The sequence below is a fragment of the Mobula birostris genome, chromosome 31, assembly GCF_030028105.1.
Source record: "Mobula birostris isolate sMobBir1 chromosome 31, sMobBir1.hap1, whole genome shotgun sequence".
Lineage (NCBI taxonomy): Eukaryota > Metazoa > Chordata > Chondrichthyes > Myliobatiformes > Myliobatidae > Mobula > Mobula birostris.
The window spans coordinates 21,271,566-21,291,336 of NC_092400.1; the positions used below are offsets into that span (position 1 = coordinate 21,271,566).

Genomic DNA, 19,771 nt, shown 5'->3' on the forward strand with positions numbered 1-19,771 from the left:
CCTCTGCAGTATTTTCCATTCTCAGTTCCATTGATGGCTTCAAACCAGTGCTCTGTTTGACTCACAGCCCTCTTGAGGTTCCTTGTTCCCATTAGATTGACTGTATCCACAATGAACTGTAACCTGTGTACTGATCTGAATGAGTTGAATTATTTTTATTGGTCAGTGGCTTTTCCCAACTTGGTGCAATCTGCAAACTTACTTGCTTGCTTATTGGAAGGTCAGGCAATCATTAAAAATAACAAGGTCCCTTGGTACAAGCCTGGAATACAATGCTCCAGCAGTAACCTCTTAGCAGTCTGAACATTCTCGTCTTAGCTGCTTGTATGCCAATCTTTCAATGATGCAGTTTATTTGTTCACCAGTAGCGTTTTAATCAGATGTAGGACTTTGTCAGAATGATTTTAACTGGCACCATCTTAGTTTCATTGTCACGCAGACTGCTGGAGGATCTCGGCAGGCCAGGCGTGAGTGAGTGAGTGAGTGAGAGAGAGAGAGAGAGTGTGTGTGTGTGTGTGTGTGTGTTACTCTGCATTTCCAGCATCTGGTAGAATCTCTGGTGTTCAGTTTCATTGCTTCTTTTTCACAGTGTCATGAACCTTGATGAGAAGCTGCTGTAGCTTGGCTAAGTACAACCACCCTAACGTGAATTTGTGTTGACTGACCTGTAACAAGCCGAGCTTTTCCAAGTATTTCTTCACTTCAATTGTCGTCGTTCCTTTCTGCGCCTTGTGGCGTATCAGGTGGCAACTGTGCCATTTCTTTATTGTTTTTGTCTATTTTTTTTTAACGAGGCCGAGTTGCTAGCTCAAACCTCAACCTAACACGGATGGAAAGCGTGCAAGGAGCTGTCTGGATTTGAACCCGCAACCACTTCCCTCAAAGTCCGGCACAGATACCACTGCACCACCAGCCAGCTTCAAATACATTAGTTCGGTTTAAGTTAATTAGTGAAGTGCATTCAGTTCACACAATGAAACATTGTCATTTTGGTAATTTTAGTAGATGGTCTGTTGAAAGAAACAATGCAATCTTGCGCTGAGTTTCTGCAAAAACTATTGACCAGAATTCCACTCCCATTAAAACTTTCTCATCTTCCAAAGCAATTTCTGGATTTAAAGAAAAATTATTTCTGTTGTCAGGAGCCGCACATCACTGCGCGTCAGAACAGCCCTACCACAAGACGGACCAGCTCTTCTCATCCTATGCCTGGTTTCATGGTCCAATCTCTCGATTCAAGGCAGCTCAGCTGGTACAGATTCCAGGAACCGAGGGTCACGGGGTCTTCCTTGTGCGGCAGAGTGAAACACAGCGAGGAGAATACGTCCTCACATTCAACTACCAGGGGAGAGCAAAGGTACAATGCAAGAATCAATTTACCTTGTGTACATTAACATATTCACTGGCTGTGTGCATCAAATACATATGCATTTGTGGCATTGCATTAATAAATATGAAGTATAGATAAAAGTGGGAATGAATTGCAATGTGCACTTGGTCTTTGATTTCAAATGTTTCCCAAGATCCTTTAAAACTAGGAGAAACAGATTCTAACTGCTGAGTTATCTTGGAAAATATGGTTTATGACCATAAGTGGGGAGAGGGGATGGGACTAATAGGATTGCTTCCATTGATGGGCTGAATGGCCATCTTCTGTACTGTATTGAAGAAAACAAATCTTCCTTGCTGTGACAAAGCTGAGACACAATACTGATGCCCAGATATCACCACTTATCACAAACTAGTTCAGCCAGAAGTAGCCAACTGTCCACGAATCCCTCGTGCCTCGATTTCCTGCTTGCCTAGGTGTTCACGCACTGAGTTTCTAAAAGATTTCGATAACTTGCTTCAACTATTAACCTAGTAGCTTCATCCTTTGTATTAAATAATTGAGGGGTATTTATGATTGAAAGACCTTTGGAGGGGAAGAAATTGCCAAGGCCAAGAGATTGTACTTCAGAGCTGTTGGTATTGATATGTTCCACATGTTCAGGTCTGTGAGTTCGACTAAAAGCAGATCTAAATGGCCATTGGAAGCAAAACTGAAGATTTTTTTTCTTCAGCCTTCTGGCATTGTGGGACTGTTCATATTTGTTAAGATACATAAACTAGTCATTGTTCAATAAGTGATGTGCAGTAATTTTGTCCAGCGATTGACAAATTTTGTTTCAACTTTTCAAGCACCTACGACTGCTTGTGACCGAAACTGGGAAGTGCCTCGTCCAACATTTCCGTTTCCACTCTGTCACAGAAATGCTGAGCTATTTTGGAACATTTGCAATCCCCTTGGAGTGTGGTACATCTCGAGAAGTCAAACTATCTAGTTATGTGGTGGCAATTCCTTCACAGCAAGGTAAGACCAGATTTACATCTTAAGTGCAGACGTAAGATTTACATCGTAACAGCTGAGATAAAGACCTTGTGTCTTTATGGATGATGGCATTTCTGAAACTTAGTTCAAGCTTCATATTTTACAATTCCTAATTTGTGGCAGGCCTAGCAAAAGGTCCAAAGTTGATACAGTCTATGGTTTGTGCATGGACACACTCTCTTGATCTCTCACTTAAGTTCAGGTAATTACCTTAGGATTTTTTTGATCTGGTACCCAGGGATATTGGCCAGTTTTTGCACATCATATGGAATCAACCAGTATATTGCCAGTAAAATGGAACCTCCAGTTTTATAATGGAGGCTCTGCAGATGTTGGAATCTGAGGCATCGGACAACCTGCTGGAGGAACTTGGTTTTGGAGCAGAATCTGCAGAAGGAGAGGACTTGTCAATGTTTCGGGTTGAAACTCATCATTAGATTTAGATTATGAAGACATGTAGTCCTCTTTTATTATCATTTAGTAATGCATGCATTAAGAAATGATACAATATTTCCTCCGGTGCGATATCACAAAACACAGGACAGACCAAGACTGAAAAAACTGACAAAACCACATAATTATAACATATAGTTACAACAGTGCAGAATACCATAACTTGATGAAGAAGTCCATGAGCACAGTAAAAAGTTCAAAGTCTCTCAAATGTCCCACATCTCACGCAGACAGGAGAAGGAAGAAAAACTCTCCCTACCATGCCCGACCACAGTCCAACTCTGAGTCATCCGAAAACTTCGAGCCTCCAATCAACTATCCGACACCGAGTACTGTGCGCCATCCCTGTCCGCACGATTCGACCTCAGCTTCGGTCACCAGCAGCAGGCAAAGCCGGGGATTTTGAGGCCTTCCCTCTGGAAGATTCCCAACCGCGCAGTAACAACAGCAGCGAACTGGCGTTTCAGAAATTTCTCCAGATGTTCCTCTGTGCTTTCACAGCTATCTCCATCAAATCAGAATTGTCCATGGCCCCTATTTAACGGGTACAATATATTCATCGGAGGGCTGTGCGCGCACGGCGTGCTGCTATCTCTCCTCCCGCCTGAATCCTCTGGCTAAGTTCATCTATTACAGAGGTGTGCAGCCTTTTTCTTTATGCCATGGACCCATCGTGCGTGGACACCAGGCTGGGAACCCCTGTTCTATTAGATAGTTTGTTGCTCCAGTTTTATGAGCCTGTTTTCAAGAACCCATGCAGAAGGAATGAATGTTAATAGATGTTATAACTTAGCTGTTGGATCATTGGAATTAGTTGGAGCCTAAGCTCTGAATTTAGGATTCTAAGGCAGTGGTAGCAGGTTGGGCTGTGGTTAGGAAAAGGGGCAGTTCACGAGAACCAACTGGATCTTCATTAAAAGTTTTGATTGAAAAGTGGAGCACTGTAACACATTGTCCATACTAAATCGGGGGATTCGCAAACTGCCTCCAACCAGATCTAGCTTCCCGGCATTGATGTCCACAAGTTCAAATCCCCAGAGCAGCCAAATGCTTGGTCTGCCTGCCACAGCTGGGATGAGTTGTCATTTCCGACCAGGCTTTCTCAGTCTGTACTGCTTTATGATAAAGCTTTCCATCTGTTACTGAGTGAAATCTGGCTGTTCAGTTCACCCAGTACAAACAAGCTTCCTTCCTGTTACCGGAACACTGAATGGTACTGGCAGTGATCCTAGAGTGGTCCGCAGTTCTTAGCACCTCTCCCCCAGCTGCAGTCACTACTGTGATGGCAAAACCACAGAGAGGGGGAAGAGAGAGAGAGAGAGAGAGAGCGCACGAGCCATAGCTGAAATCCAGTCCTTGTCCTGTACCAAACTGCTAGCATTTTAAACACTAAAGACCCCTCTGTATGTTACTGAGTCCAGGGTGAACTGTTTCGCATTGATATATTTAAAATTTGAGAAATTAAGTCTGATTAACATTAGAGATACATATGAGGCAGATGCAAAGGGCAAAGAAATCCAAGAGCAGAGTATCCCTGATGGATATTAAGGGCAGAGGTGGGCTTGGAGGCTGAATGGGGATATGTCCAAAATCTGGAAAGTAGCAGGGCTATGGGCAGAGAACAAAAAAGAAAATAAGCAGATCATATAATTTTAAATTTTGCAAAATTAAAGTTCTTTTGGTGAGGGGGAAAATATTCTTTCTAAAACCAGTTGTTCTTTACAGATAATATAAATGTCTGTTATCTCTCTGAGCTCTTTCTCCAGCAGCATTGTGTGTTTATTGTTGGTAAATGAAGGGTTGTCTTTTAGTTTAGGTTGGTTTCACTTGCTCCCCTCTTATGTTGCTGTAAGTTAGCGAGAGATTATAACAGAGATTTATGCAAGTGACTATTTTTCTCTTGTGTAATGAATGAAATTCTGATCATCTTTTTTAAAAGAAAAACTAACACATTTCCATTAGCAGTTAGAAATGTTCCAAAGCATTTTATTTCTTCCCTTTTTTGTAGAGTTGGAAAAGTGATTTGCCATAGCAAGCTCTCACAAATAACAATGTGATGCTAATGAGCAAGTAATATATTTGAGTAAGGGCAAGTGAAGGGTAAATATTGCAATGACCAGGTTTTATTTCCCTACTCTTCAAAATAGTGCCATGGTACCTTTTCTTTCTATGTGACAGAGCACAGGGCATTAGTTTAACAGAGTATTTGAAAGGTGAGCATCTTTGATGTAATTCACCATCACTTTCAGTGCACCTGCATAGCCGCTGGCCCTTTGAGGAAAAGAATGCTTGAAGATCGAGACTTGGTAGAGTGCACTTGGTCTCTCAGTCGGCAGAGATCCCTGCTGACACTAGGTCTGCCCACAGATGTCAACTCAAGATACTAAAGATAGCCAGTGATGCTATTTCTGCAAAATTTCTCCAAGTCCACCAGAAAGACAAGGGAACCATAAACCTTAAGTAGACTCACTTGGCTGCATTGGACGTCATTCATTCACATGCCTGGCACCAGACTCTTTATCAAAAAGAGTTGGTTCTAATCCCTATCACAGTAGGAGATCAGACAGAAGAAACAGATCAGGGATGTGGGTGAAAGCTTTGTGGTTAAATGGGAATCTCGGCCAAAACCAGTTGAAGTGGGCAGGAGCATTCAGGATAATAGAAAGCATCTCGTCATTCTCTAGGAACGCCTCACAAACTTACCACCCACACCTCCCTTCTACCATTATCTGCTTCATCTGTGAGAGAGTCTGAGTTTCCCACATTGACCTTGTGTATCCAGAGTGGAAGCAAGTTGGCCTTGGTCCTGAGCAACAGCCTGACAAGGTATTGCATCTCATGTAGGTTTTTGTTGCAGGAATTGGATTTGGATTGGAGTAGAGTGCTACCAACTAAGCTGACATAAATCATGGTTTAAAAGCAAGATATTCTGGATGCTGGAAACTTTAAGTATAAAATTCTGGAACATTAAACAGGTTTTCAATGAGAGTAGAACAGACTTCACATTTCCAATCACTGACCCACTGGGGGAAAAGTTAGAAATAAAACAACCTGTAAGTTGCAGCAAAAGGTGGAGGAGGGAAGAGGACAGGTTCGCTGGAATGCGAAGAGAACAAGTACAGAAAATGTGGTGGAGACTTGCCGAGATTCCAAATTGTAGTTTATTGTAACGATGTTTCTTCATACCGACCAACTTGCTCTGCACTTTTAGCTCTTTGACTTTGGCACGTGTGCTTTGATAATTTTCCTTTTTGCAAAGGCCCTGTTCATTTCAGCATAACTGTTGAATTGGCTTTGTCAGAATGTGAATACAGTTTCTTTGGTTGTAGCCTGGGAATCTAAGCAGTAAGTGTTATGATGGAGGACATTTTTGGTGCTAAATCCCACAGTGAAGTCATTCAGCACCTCTCTGTGGCTGATCTATAAAGGCTGATTTATACTTGTGCGTCAAACGTACGCCGTAGGTACCGCGTACCCTATGCGGTAGGGTGATGTGCACCTCTCCAAAAACGTAACTCGCACGGCGACACAGACCGCAACAACTGTGATTGGTCCACTTGGTTGCATCGCATTTCTGGTTGCTCTTCTCCGCCATGTCTGTACACTGACGCGAAATAATCAGTTGGAGACGATGAACCAAATCATCAAATCTACCTGCCGACATCTGAAAATATTTGAAATGCATTTCCTCGTCCATGCCTCTCACGAAGAAACTCAACACAGTGGCATAGAAACCCCACCGCCAACTAGCGTTTTGGTGGTGAATTGCAGAGCGACGCAGACACGACTACGTATGCTCGCTATGGCGTAGGGCTACGCAAAAGTATAAATCAGGCCTACAGCGTATAAATCAGCCTTAACTCTGCTCCATCTGCAGAGGCTGTACTGTGGACTGATGGGATTTGACCAGACTGAAGTCTCAAACTTGACCAAAGGTGAGAAGTGCATGCTGATAATGACATCATAGTATATACATACATCAAACTACTCACTCATTTATTACAACACAAAGATGAGGCTATGTGCCAGTTCCAAACTGAGCAATCCCCTGAGCCTCATTCACACTTCTCCTTTATCTTCCTCCACTAGAAAGTGAAAGGAAACATTAATAATTTGTTTTCTGTGCAAAAGAAACAGTTAGTGATTCAGATTGCTGATCTTTCATCGACCTGAATAGAGGTAAATATTAATCTGAAGTCCAAAGAAATGCTCCCAGCTCTTTATGCGATGTCACATCATTGTTTGCATCTGCCTGCTCATCATTGTTATGTATGTCACCGACTTGAAATGTCATCTCTGCTTCTGTGTCCTCGGACAATGGCTGACTTGCTGAACAGCGCAGCATCTTCTGCATTTATTTCAGACTTCTAGCAGCAGTAGCTTTTGGCTGTTACATGAATTTAGCTTCTTACATATTTCTTGGCTGCTACTTGTTTTTGTGGTCAGTCAGCTCTCCTGGGAATGGCAAGAGTAATGAGAGGAAGAATTGATGATAACGAAACGGTGAGAGTGCTTGGTCTTTGTGTATAATGTACCACAACAAACTACAGGTTCATGTAGATCAAGAGTACTTTACAAAGTTTTGAAAGAGTGCCGACTGTATCAATTTTTTCTGAAAGACTGTTTTTGAAACCTACTTTCACAATTTAAAATCTTGCTGTCTGAATATATTAAATTAATTGTAGACATCTTGAAGAAATTAAGAGCAGATAGCGATATTATAACAGTTACACTCTCAGTGGTTTATAAAGTAACAAATACTTTTCAAAAAGTGAGATGTCAGTTTTGCAAGAAATTCAATAAAAGGCAATAATCACAAACATTTGATAACGTAAAAGCAACTGAACACTTTATATCAAATCTTAGTGTAATGTTCATTGACTTTTTTGATTGCAACAGACAACGTACTTATTTGATAATGAAAAAGCATTTCCTGCTACAAATGTCAATGAATTGCAGTATTCTTGATTAAACCGGTGACATCAGTTTTAATGATGAGTGACCATTTTTCTCTTTTATTTGGTGAGGATAGAATTTAGCCATTGCAACCATCCCACATTCAACTCCATTGAAGTGAATTAAACAATTGGATTGTTGCTAAAAATTACTTCCTATTTCAACACAATGTTGTTTCATTTGCTGTAACCCGTGTCCTCAAATATCTTTTACTGTCAGAATGCCATTTCCCCAACTACATTTCTGCATACTGCATGTGAAATTCTTCTTTATATTTAAAAAATAATTTACAGACTGTCCTTAGAAACACTGATTTCTTTTTTTTTTTGCACATTTGTGCAATCATTGAATACTTCAGTCAGTTTACATCATGATTCAGAAATATTTAAATAACTTAATACAAGAAATCTGCATTTTAAAAATCTCCTTCCAGTTCTATGCAGCAATCCATGTGCCCCACAATGATTTGGCCCTTATTGGACAAAGAACCCAGTGCTGCTGTCACTGATTTGACAAAACTTCAGTTTTAAGATCGCTTTTTCAAAAAAATAATCTTTCAGTAGTTTCATCAACCCGGCTGGTGGAGTCATGGCATCAGCGTCGGACGTCGGGACGAAAGGTCCCGAGTTTGAATCCAGCCGGTGCCCCTGCACGCTTTCCATCCATGCTGGGTTACGAGCTGGTGATCTCTTTGGAAACTCACCCAGCAGAAGGCAATGGCAAACCACTGCTGTAACTTGCCTCGTACGTGGTTTCCCACTACGTCAGAGAGGTGTGAAGGGAAATCGTCCGCTAACCGGAGAAACTCCGGATGCGATGTACTTTTCCTTTCCTCCTTGGATAATTATTTTTGCTTTAAGACAGACACACTTATACAAACCCCATTTCCAGAAAAGTTGGGATATTTTCCAAAATTCAATAAAAACAAAAATCTGTGATATGTTAATTCACGTGAACCTTTATTTACCATAGAACCATAGAAACTACAGCACAGAAACAGGCCCTTTGGCCCTTTTTGGCTGTGCCGAACCATTTTCTGCCTAGTCCCACTGACCTGCACACGGACCATATCCCTCCATACACCTCCCATCCATGTATCTGTCCAATTTATTCTTAAATGTTAAAAAAGAACCCGCATTTACCACCTCGTCTGGCAGCTCATTCCATACTCCCACCACTCTCTGTGTGAAGAAGCCCCTGCTAATGTTCCCTTTAAACTTTCCCCCCCTCACCCTTAGCCCATGTCCTCTGGTTTTTTTCTCCCCTTGCCTCAGTGGAAAAAGCCTGCTTGCATTCACTCTATCTATACCCATCATAATTTTATATACCTCTATCAAATCTCCCCTCATTCTTCTACGCTCCAGGGAATAAAGTCCTAACCTATTCAACCTTTCTCTGTAACTGAGTTTCTCAAGTCCGGCAACATCCTTGTAAACCTTCTCTGCACTCTTTCAACCTTATTTATATCCTTCCTGTAATTTGGTGACCAAAACTGAACACAATACTCCAGATTCGGCCTCACCAATGCCTTATACAACCTCATCATAACATTCCAGCTCTTATACTCAATACTTCGATTAATAAAGGCCAATGTACCAAAATCTCTCTTTACGACTCTATCTACCTGTGACGACACTTTTAGGGAATTTTGTATCTGTATTCCCAGATCCCTCTGTTCCACTGCACACCTCAGTGCCTTACCATTAACCCTGTATGTTCTACGTTGGTTTGTCCTTCCAACGTGCAATACCTCACACTTGTCAGTATTAAACTCCATCTGCCATTTTTCAGCCCATTTTTCCAGCTGGTCCAAGTCCCTCTGCAGGCTCTGAAAACCTTTCTCACTGTCTACTACACCTCCAATCTTTGTATCATCAGCAAACTTGCTGATCCAATTTACCACATTATCATCCAGATCATTGATATAGATGACAAATAACAATGGACCCAGCACTGATCCCTGTGGCACACCACTAGTCACAGGCCTCCACTCAGAGAAGCAATTCTCTAGCACCACTCTCTGGCTTCTTCCATCGAGCCAATGTCCAATCCAGTTTACCACCTCTCCATGTATACCTAGCGACTGAATTTTCCTAACTAACCTCCCATGCGGGACCTTGTCAAAGGCCTTACTGAAGTCCATGTAGACAATATCCACTGCCTTCCCTTCATCCACTTTCCTTGTAACCTCCTCGAAAAACTCCAACAAAAGTACAAAACTTAACTGACAAAAGTACAAAGAAAAGATTTTCAATAGTTTTACTGACCAACTTAATTGTATTTTGTAAACATACACAAATTTAGAATTTGATGGCTGCAACACACTCAACAAAAGTTGAGACAGAGGCATGTTTACCATTGTGTTACATCACCTTTCCTTTTAATAACACCTTTTAATCGTTTTGGAACTGAAGATACTAATTGTAGTAGATCTGCAATTGGAAATTTTGTCCATTCTTGCTTGATATAAGACTTCAGCTGCTCACCAGTCCGTGGTCTCCGTTGTCTGATTCTCCTCTTCATGATGCGCCATACATTTTCAATAGGAGTTAGATCTGGACTGGCAGCAGGCCAGTCAAGCACACGCACTCTGTGTCTACAAAGCCACGCTGTTGTAGCCCGTGCAAAATGTGGTCTGGCATTGTCCTGCTGAAATAGTATGGACGTCCCGGGAAGAGACGTCGCCTTGATGGCAACATATCTCTCTCTAAAATCCTAATATACGCCTCAGAGTCAATGGTACCTTTATATACATGCAACTCACCCATGCCGTGGGCACTGATGCACCCCCATACCACCTTTCGTTGCAAACAATCTGGATGGTCGTTTTCATCTTTGGCACGGAGAACTCGACACCCGTTTTTTCCGAAAACTAGCTGAAATGTGGACTCATCTGACCACAGCACACGGTTCCACAGTCTTTCGGTCCATCTGAGATGAGCTCGGGCCCAGAGAACTCACCGGCGTTTCTGCATAGAGTTGATGTATGGCTTCCTCCTTGCGTAATACAGTTTCAAGTTGCATTTCTGGATGCAGCGACGGACTGTGTTGAGTGACAATGGTTTTCTGAAGTGCTCCCGAACCCAGGTGGCTATAATTGTCACAGTAGCATGATGGTTTCTTAGGCAGTGTTGCCTGAGGACTCGAAGATCACGCGCATTCAACAGTGGTTTCCGACCTTGCCCTTTACGCACTAAGTCTCTGGATTCTCTGAATCTTTTCACAATATTATGTACTGTAGGTGTTGAAAGACCTAAATTCTCTGCAATCTTGAGTTGAGAAATGTTCCTTTTGAACTGACTAACAATTCCCTCACGAATTTTGGCACAAAGGGGTGAGCCACGACCCATCCTTGCTTGCAAAGACTGAGCCTTTGATGGACGCTACTTTTATACCCAGTCATGATACCTCACCTGCTACCAATTAGCCTGCTTAATGTGGAGTCTTCCAATCCGGTGTTACTTGAATATTCTGTGCACTTTTCAATCTCATTTTAACTCTGTCCCAACTTTTGTTGAGTGTGTTGCAGCCATCAAATTCTAAATTTGTGTATATTTACAAAATACAATTAAGTTGGTCAGTAAAGCTATTGAAAATCTTTTCTTTGTACTTTTGTCAGTTAAGTAAAACAAAAATCATATCACAGAATTTTGTTTTTATTGCATTTTGGAAAATATCCCAACTTTTCTGGAAATGGGGTTTGTATATGCAAGGTCAGTATGTTAATAGATTAATATTATGTAATTCCCTACTTAATGAAACATTTCCCTCTTTGATGTTCTGAATTATGTTTAATCACAAACAAGAGAAATTCTGCAGATGCTGAAAATCCAAGCAACACACACTGAACGCTGCAGGAACTCAGCAGGTCAGGCAGCATCTATGGAGAAGAGTAAGCAGTTGAATTTCAGGCTGAGACCCTTCATCAGGACTATGTTTAGTTTATGAATTATGTTTAGTGTTTTTGGATGGGGCAGAACAAGGGCCTTTTATTGTCAGAACTGATCCCATAGGAACTGGAGAAAAAATATCACCAGAGTACTGACTTCACAAAACAATGTTTGTCTCTACTACCATGAAAATGTTTGCAATGTGTTCAAAGTAGATTTATTATCAAAGTACATATCTTACCATACACTACCTTGAGGTTCATTTTCTTGCAGGCATTTATGAGGGGAAATAGAATTTATGAAAGACTATACATAAACAGACTAAAACTGACAACCAATGAGAAAAAGACAAACTTGAGCAAATTAAAAAAGAACAATTCTGAGGACAAGTCCTTGAAAGTGAGTCAGCCGGTCATAGAATCAGTTCAGTGTAGCGGTGGTTGAAGTTTAAGAGACTGATGGTTGTAGGGCAATAATGGTTCCTAAACCAGGACATGTCAGAGCTGGACAGTGGGGGGCCCTTGACGGATGCTGCTTTCTTGTGGTAGCTCTCCATGTGAATGTATCAATGGTGGAGATGCCTGCGATGGACTGTCTTGTGACCTCCACTTTCTCTTCCCGGGCACTATGTTTCCATACCAGAAAATAATTGGGATACTCTCCACTGTGTATCTATAAAAGTTTGTCAAAATTTATGGTGGCATGCTGAATCTATGCAAACTTCTAAAAATAAAAAGCAGAGATGCTGTTATGCCACCTCTGTGATGAAACTTGCTTGCTGGTCCCAGGACAGATCCCAACAGCAGGGAATTTAAAGCTACTGACCCTCTCCACCTCTGTTTACCTAACGAGGACAGCTCATGAATCTCCAGTTTCTTCCTCCTGTAGCTCTTTGGTTTCACTGGCGTTGAGCAAGAGGTGGTTGTTGTAGCACCACTCAACCAGATTTTCAGTTTCCTCTCCTATATGTCGATTTGTCACCAAGTTTGATTTGGTCAACAAATACAGCACTGGAGCTAAACTTAGCCACGCTATCATAATCATAAAGTGAGTAGAGCAGGTGCCTAGGCATACTGTGGTACTGTACATCTTTGCTGATGGTATGGGGAAGATGTTGTTGCCAATCCGTATTAATTGGGGTCTGCCAGTGAGGAAATAGAAAATCTGGTTGCACAGGGATGTACTTGGTGTATATATTGTCTCTGGAGGTGAGTGCAATACTGGAGCAGCTGCCTTGATATCAAATGTGGCTGACTGCATCTTGAAGTCTTGGCAGGGGCAGGGCAATGGATTGGTGGGGTTGGGTTGTTGACAAGGATTGGAGGGTGTTGGTGGGTTAATGAATGGGGGTCCCAGTGTATGGGGAAGAAGGGGACGATGGATCAGTAGGCTGGAGAAGAGGAATGGATCAGGGGTAGGTTCATCTAGAAGAAATGGACAGAAATATGCTAAACACTTCAATTAGGTAGGGCTGGCCAAACTTCAAAGCCAGCATCCATCATAAATGGTTGGCATTTGTCAATGGGCAACTCCAAACAGCATTCCTGTGTTAGTGATGACTGGTGCCTGCAGATCCTTCAATGTTGTAATACCTCACCTGTGGTAATAAAATACACGGTTGTTTTTGTGTATGGTTAAAATGTCGGCAGCTAAAAATAATTGTCTCACTGCAGTCTGGCACCTACACTGTGCATTCCTGGCCATATTGCTGTTCTCCACCTCGTGTGTTGAGAAGATACCTCTAGACTAGAGAATAAGGTGTTTACATACATACTGCTTTTGCAAAAACTGTGGATCTGCTTACAGGACAGGTTTGAATCCACAACACTCTTGGCAAAATCTATTTTGCCCCACCCTGGTGCCTTGACACAGTGTGCAGGTTTGAACAACTTGCCGTTGTCTGGATATAGCATAGCCTTCTTTAAATGTTATCATTATGTATGGAAATGAGAACTTGCCTCAGCCAATCTGGCCTGTTCTTTCTAGTGCCTGGCCTGGAATTTCCACTGGAAATGCAACCCAGAACTGTAAAGAATACTAAATTTTATTTGAGTCTGATCACGTTTGCATTTTCTGATGCCTTCTGATGAGCTTGAATTGAAACCCCTTTCATTATTACTGCAGTGATGTGTTCTGCTTGCTGATTAGTAAATTCACAATGACAGGCTTAATCTGCATGTTAACAGGAAGGTCTGGAATGGAATGCTGAGTGGGTCTAGTGTGGGCTCTGCCCCATTGTGTTAGAATTTGTATCGTTGAGGTAACAAAACATCATCAGTTTCCTTTGTAGTGATTTCTCTCATTGTATCTGATGTTACCAGCAATCCTCTAAAGTTTATTGAAAGGAATCTATTGTAAGTCAGGTAACGCAAGTTGGATCAGTGTGTTAAGTCTACTAATTTCAACCATATGCAACAATTATCCCAAATCTTTGTATGGGCCATGTACTTGGTGAATCTGATAATACATGACTTTTCAGTTTCTGAGCTTTCTGACAATTGCTACTGCAGTCAGTGATGCATCGTTTTATATTGTATGATTCAACAATATCTGGCGTTTATAGGTTGGTGACAGGAAATGGCTTTGTAGTTTCGGGAATAGATGAAACTTTCTCAGCTCTTTCCTCTTCCAAATTCGGTAACTGTGGCGTCATAACAAGAACATCTTACCATAACCACTTGCCACAAGCCCAGTTTTAGTGTGACTTTGATGTACTGTGCAAATTTAATCTCTGACAGAGAGCATCACTTCCTTGATCTAGTTTATTAAATGTACAGAATGTATATTATATATCTACTAAATAAACCATTGCTAGCTGACTTGGCCTTAACTTATGGCTGTTAGGTCATGAATCATTTTCAGTTCCCTGTACATCCAAGGTTATTCACTAACAGTAGTGATGATACACACAGGACAGCTGGAGCACAGGCCTGTCCCACCATTCAGTGTGATCTTTGGCTGAGCTACTCCAGGCATCAATTCCTCTTCTGAGCCACTTTTCTGTAGCCCGCAATTTCTCGAGCTTACAAAAATTAAACCACTTTTTAAAATAAATGCCCCCAGTAAACCAGTTCCACTTCCCTCTGGGGTATAGAATTTTGGAATTTACCTTGTGAGGAGAAATTCCTATGCAGCTTGGGTTAAATTACTGTTCCCTTCAAATAAATAAACTGATTTACTATCATCACCTGTGCCAAGGTACAGTGAAAAGCTTGTCTTGCATATCCTCTAATTCATTAAATGGTATGTTGAGATGGTACAAGGTTAACTAATACAGCAAATGTTATAGGTGTAAAAGAGTAGAACGAATAGAATTAATGAGTGGATCTGAGAGAGAACCCATGTTTCAGCACCATGTATCTTGTTCAAGACTCTCCTAATAGTGTAATCTCTACTTTGTTTTGCCTCAAATTGATTAAAGTTTTTTTTTATGTTTCAGTAAGATCACTCCCCCATTCTTTCTAATGCCAAAGAAAGAAATAAGTCTTTAATATGAAGCAGAAAGCAGAAACATTGTCACTCAAATCCAGCATCTTTGCTGCAGCCTGATATCTGCCAGAACTTAACTAAGGGAGAAAAATGCTATTATGGTAAAGAATCCATATTCTAGTATTATCAAGAGATCTGAATTTTAATATAATATAAAATTATAAAATAACATGGAGCAGACTTAATGAGCCAAATGGTCTAATTCTGCTCTTGTATCTTAAAAGGGTTTAATTTTGCAGGTTCAGGAGCAAGTTAAAGACTGTAATGTAATTCTTGAGTGATATCGCCACCTGCAGGAGGCGTGAAGAATGCACCCTGTCACTTCCAGGAATTTTCTTTGAGGCTTATCACTGTATGTATAGTCATAAAAAAGCCTTTCCAACAAACTTAATTGTTGTAAGACGGTGAAGCCACACATTTATACAGAATACCCAGTGTAGTAGCCTGTAGTGTCTTCAGTTAAAACTATAAAAACTTTGAAGTAATTTCCCAATCTGTTAAAGGTCTTGAATGAATGTTATGCATTAAAATTAATGTTAGGATTTCCATAACCTTATGTGCATTTGAAGAGTATTTAATGAACAGCTTCACGGGGATGAGATGTTACAATATTGTAATGACTGTGCTGAGAAAGTACAAAACAGGAAAACGGGAGGAAGGACTTCAGCAGGGACCATGGAGAATCAAGGCTTTGTCACTTACTGTTGACAGCTTGAAGCCTCTTCCTCACCATTAATCCACGAGTGTTCAGATTTTCCAGATTATTGAAAGTTGCCCATATTAATAATCATACACACTTTGATTTCATTTTTAACATGTTGCATAGCCTATCCCCAGTTCAGGTCACCAGCTCTGGTTTGGCTACACGTTCCCCAGCTCACATTTCAGACTAATGCGGTAGAACAGTGGCTGTCAGCATTTCCAAACAGTCAAATGCTGGATTATCTACAGGGAGTTTCAGCTCAACAATGTTTATGGCACCCAAAGTAACATAAATTATCTAAGTATCACAGAGCAGTGATGAACTTCTTAGTTCTACTAATTTACAAATGACTTCCTTCTGTGGTAACCATCTAAAGTGTTATTAAAATCATAGAAAGGCTGGTTCTAAATTGTTCTCCAGCCATTACTAAGCAAATGGGGCTAGCCTAGTTGACTGAAGGGTCTGTTTCTGTACATTGTTGCTCAGTAACTCTTTGGTGTGGTAGACAAATCCTCTTGTGTGTGAGCTTGAGGTAGAATGCTGAGAGTGTAAGTGGAACTTTATTTTGCAATTGGCTGCACTCCACTTTATCTGGGTATGACAGCTGTGTGAGCTAGGAACGTGTCGAACTTGCCCACCAGTGTAGTGTCCCATAGAAACGTGTAGAAGATGATGGACATCAGTTTACATTACCTGATGTAAAACTTAGTAAGACCATAAAAATGTAGCAGAATTGGGCCACTTGGCCCATTGAGTCTACTCCACCAGCTGTCATGGTTGGTTTATTATACCCCAAGACCCCATTCTCCCCACCCTCTGGTGCTAGACTCATCCAGTATAGGAAACATCTTCTCCATATCCGCTCTATTTAGGCTTTTCAATATTCAATAGATTTCAATGAGATCCTTCTAAATTTAGTGAGTACAGGCTCAGAGCCACCAAGCTCTTCTCACACACTAAGGATCATTCTCATTAACCTACTCTGGACTCTCTCCGATGCCAGCACATCTTTTTTGAGGAAGGGTCTGAAACTGCTCACAATACTCCGAGTGCCTGGTAAAGCCTCAGCAATGGTAGGCTACTGCAATGTTCTCATTAAAAAGATCTGGAGGTTCAGAGGTAGCATAGACACAGTGGGCTGAAAGGCCTGTTTCTGTGCTGTATGACTCTAACTCTATGATATAATATGGGTTATAGGATCTGAGAACATTGTAGTTGTAATACTGAAGATACACTTGCCAGAAACTGGCCATGCTTTTAACCAGGCTGTTTTGGTACAGTGACATCATCATAAATACCACTGATGTAAAAATGTTGAAGATATGTCTTGCCTACAAAAAGCAGTAATAGTTCAATTTGGCTAATAATCACCTAATGCTCAAAGTGTTGCTTATGAGCTGAACCAAATTGGTGAGAGTGTAAAGGGAGCTTTACACCAGGGAACTCTACACAGTAGGACTGTGAGTAGATTGTCATGACAGGCTGAAGTGGTTGAAGCAAACAACTGCTTGAGAATAATTTGGAGTAGTCCATAAATGCTGGGGCCTTGTTAGTAATGCATGTGTAAACAGATAATAAAGACAGGTGCCTGCTGTATTCCACTAATGGAGTGTGGGGAAATGAAGTGATGGGGATAAAACTAATTTTAGGTAACCATTCACAAACACAAGGAAATCTGCAGATGCTGGAATTTCAAGCAACACACATCAAAGTTGCTGGTGAACGCAGCAGGCCAGGCAGCATCTCTAGGAAGAGGTATAGTCGACGTTTTGGGCCGAGACCCTTCGTCAGGACTAACTGAAAGAAGAGCTTACTAGCTCTTTTTTCAGTTAGTTCTGACAAAGTGTCTCGGCCCAAAACGTCGACTATACCTCTTCCTAGAGATGCTGCATTCACCAGCAACTTTGATGTGTGTTGCTTTAGGTAACCATTGTTATCTTTCCCTGAAAGGTCATAATATATCTTGTTAAAATGCTAAACTTGAATTTAGCCCCAATATGAATTGAGGCACTTTGTGTCTTGAGCTCTATATCTCTTTTCTAAATAAATTGTGTTGATAATTTCTCAGTGGAGATCCAAAAGGAAACATTCAATATTGGCATCAAGTGACAGAAAAATGAGCTTGCGGTTGAATATTCTTATTCTCTGTTCCTTTCTGTTACCGTCACATTAATTTTGCTGGCTTGATCTTGTCACTCTTGTTAATTACGGTTATATTGCAATTCTCTTTGAAACATGAGTGGGGAGAAAAGCCTCTTTGCCAGGTCCTGTCTTATATGGAGTGAATAGTAATCTAAATAACTTGGGTATAGACCTACACCTGAACTCAGTCATTTCATCTAACCCTCAGTACCCAATGGAATACTTTTTGAACTTGCTCCATAATCTTTAATTGACAAGTGCATTTCTTAACAAAGGAACAAAAGATCATGAAGCAGAAAATAATTTGCATTCTTTTAAGCTAAATATAAAAATTCCAAAAACTAGTTAAGTTGGTTGTATAATGAGCTTTAAATGACAGATGGTTTTAGAGATGCCTCATAGTACTTGATTCTGGAAACAAAGATATTTCGTCATTATGACTATAAACCATGTAAAATGCAGTGGCTGGAGGCTTGTTCTGTCTATGCAGTATATAACTGTACAATGGAATATTAATAGAAAAATTGACAGGATGGTGTTTGAAATACAAGTGCCACAAAAAAGCATAGGGTTAAATGTATGTAATAGTCGGATATAGCACAATGCTCCAATTAATAATTTTGTCACAAACTATGTGCTAGCATTGAAGAGACTCCAGAGATTTATGAGAATTATCCTGGGAATGAAAGGGTTTACATATGAAGACCATTTGATGGCCCTGCTGGAGTTTAAAAGATTGAGGGGGGCATCTAATTGAAATCTACCAGCTATTGAAAGGCCTGCATCAGGTAGACATGCAGAAACGTTTTGATAAGTGAGAGAGTCTAGGACCAGAGGATAGTGAATCAATGGAATTCATTTCCTCAGCCTGCTGTGGGGGCCATGTTATTGGGTACATATGCCCTATGTCTTGTGGTCTTATTATATTTAAAGTGTTAGTTGCCTGGTTCCTGATTAGTCAGGGCATTAAAAGTTGCAAGGAGAAGGCAGGAGAATGTGGTTGAGGGAGAATAAATCAGCCATGACTAAACGGCAGAGCAGACTTGATGGGCTGAATAGCTTAATCCTGCTCCTGTGTTTTATTACATTTTGTAAGTTGCTTAATACTCATTGTTCTTAATGCCTTCATTTCACAAGTACTGGCCTGAGTTCATGAAGGGAAATGTTATAAATACAACTTTATCTGACCTTAAGCCTATGATTTCCATAAACCAAGCTACCTTAAAGCAAAATGTTAATACTTGAAGAGTAAAATTTAGAAAAATCTAGGAAATATTAAGGTGATTAACGGCAGCAAGCATGAAAAGAGAAGAAGAGGTGTTAGGTCAACATAAATGAACAAACAAAAGGATCAATCTACAAGGAATATTGGAAATGTTTTTGAAACAGAACAGTATTTTTTTTTTTGAAGTTTTTGAGAAGGCGCAGTGGTATCCAGGTACAACTGTTTCAGATAGGAATGTTCCCTCAGTCAGAAGGCTGTGTCAGAAGCCAAAGTTCCTTTAGCTGTAAGTGTTAAAACGATTGGGATTCCACCATGAAGGTGCTCTTCAACCAGGAAACTGGAAATGTTTCTACTTCCCTTGTAAAAACGTTCTGAATTAAAACTGTTTCAATTGCCTCTATACACCTGAAGGATATCAATTGGATGAGTTCCCATAATTTGTAATAGGTGAGTTAAGTGAGCCTGTAACCCTCTCCGTCTGTGGTGTTATTTGAATATGACCAAAGATAAGTATTCATAACATCAGTGAGGCAAATCCAAAT

The 19,771-nt window shown here is 40.7% G+C and overlaps 1 protein-coding gene across 4 annotated transcripts in view; it reads left to right on the plus strand.

Annotated features, from left to right (window-relative positions):
• Positions 1-19,771, plus strand: part of sh2b3 (SH2B adaptor protein 3) — a 174,687-nt gene that overhangs the window by 153,956 nt on the left and 960 nt on the right. For all 4 annotated transcript variants that reach the window (XM_072247476.1, XM_072247477.1, XM_072247478.1 and 1 more), the window contains 2 exons: positions 1,143-1,357; positions 2,182-2,353. In XM_072247476.1, the coding sequence (XP_072103577.1) occupies positions 1,143-1,357; positions 2,182-2,353 (387 nt within the window). The remainder of the gene's footprint in view (positions 1-1,142; positions 1,358-2,181; positions 2,354-19,771) is intronic.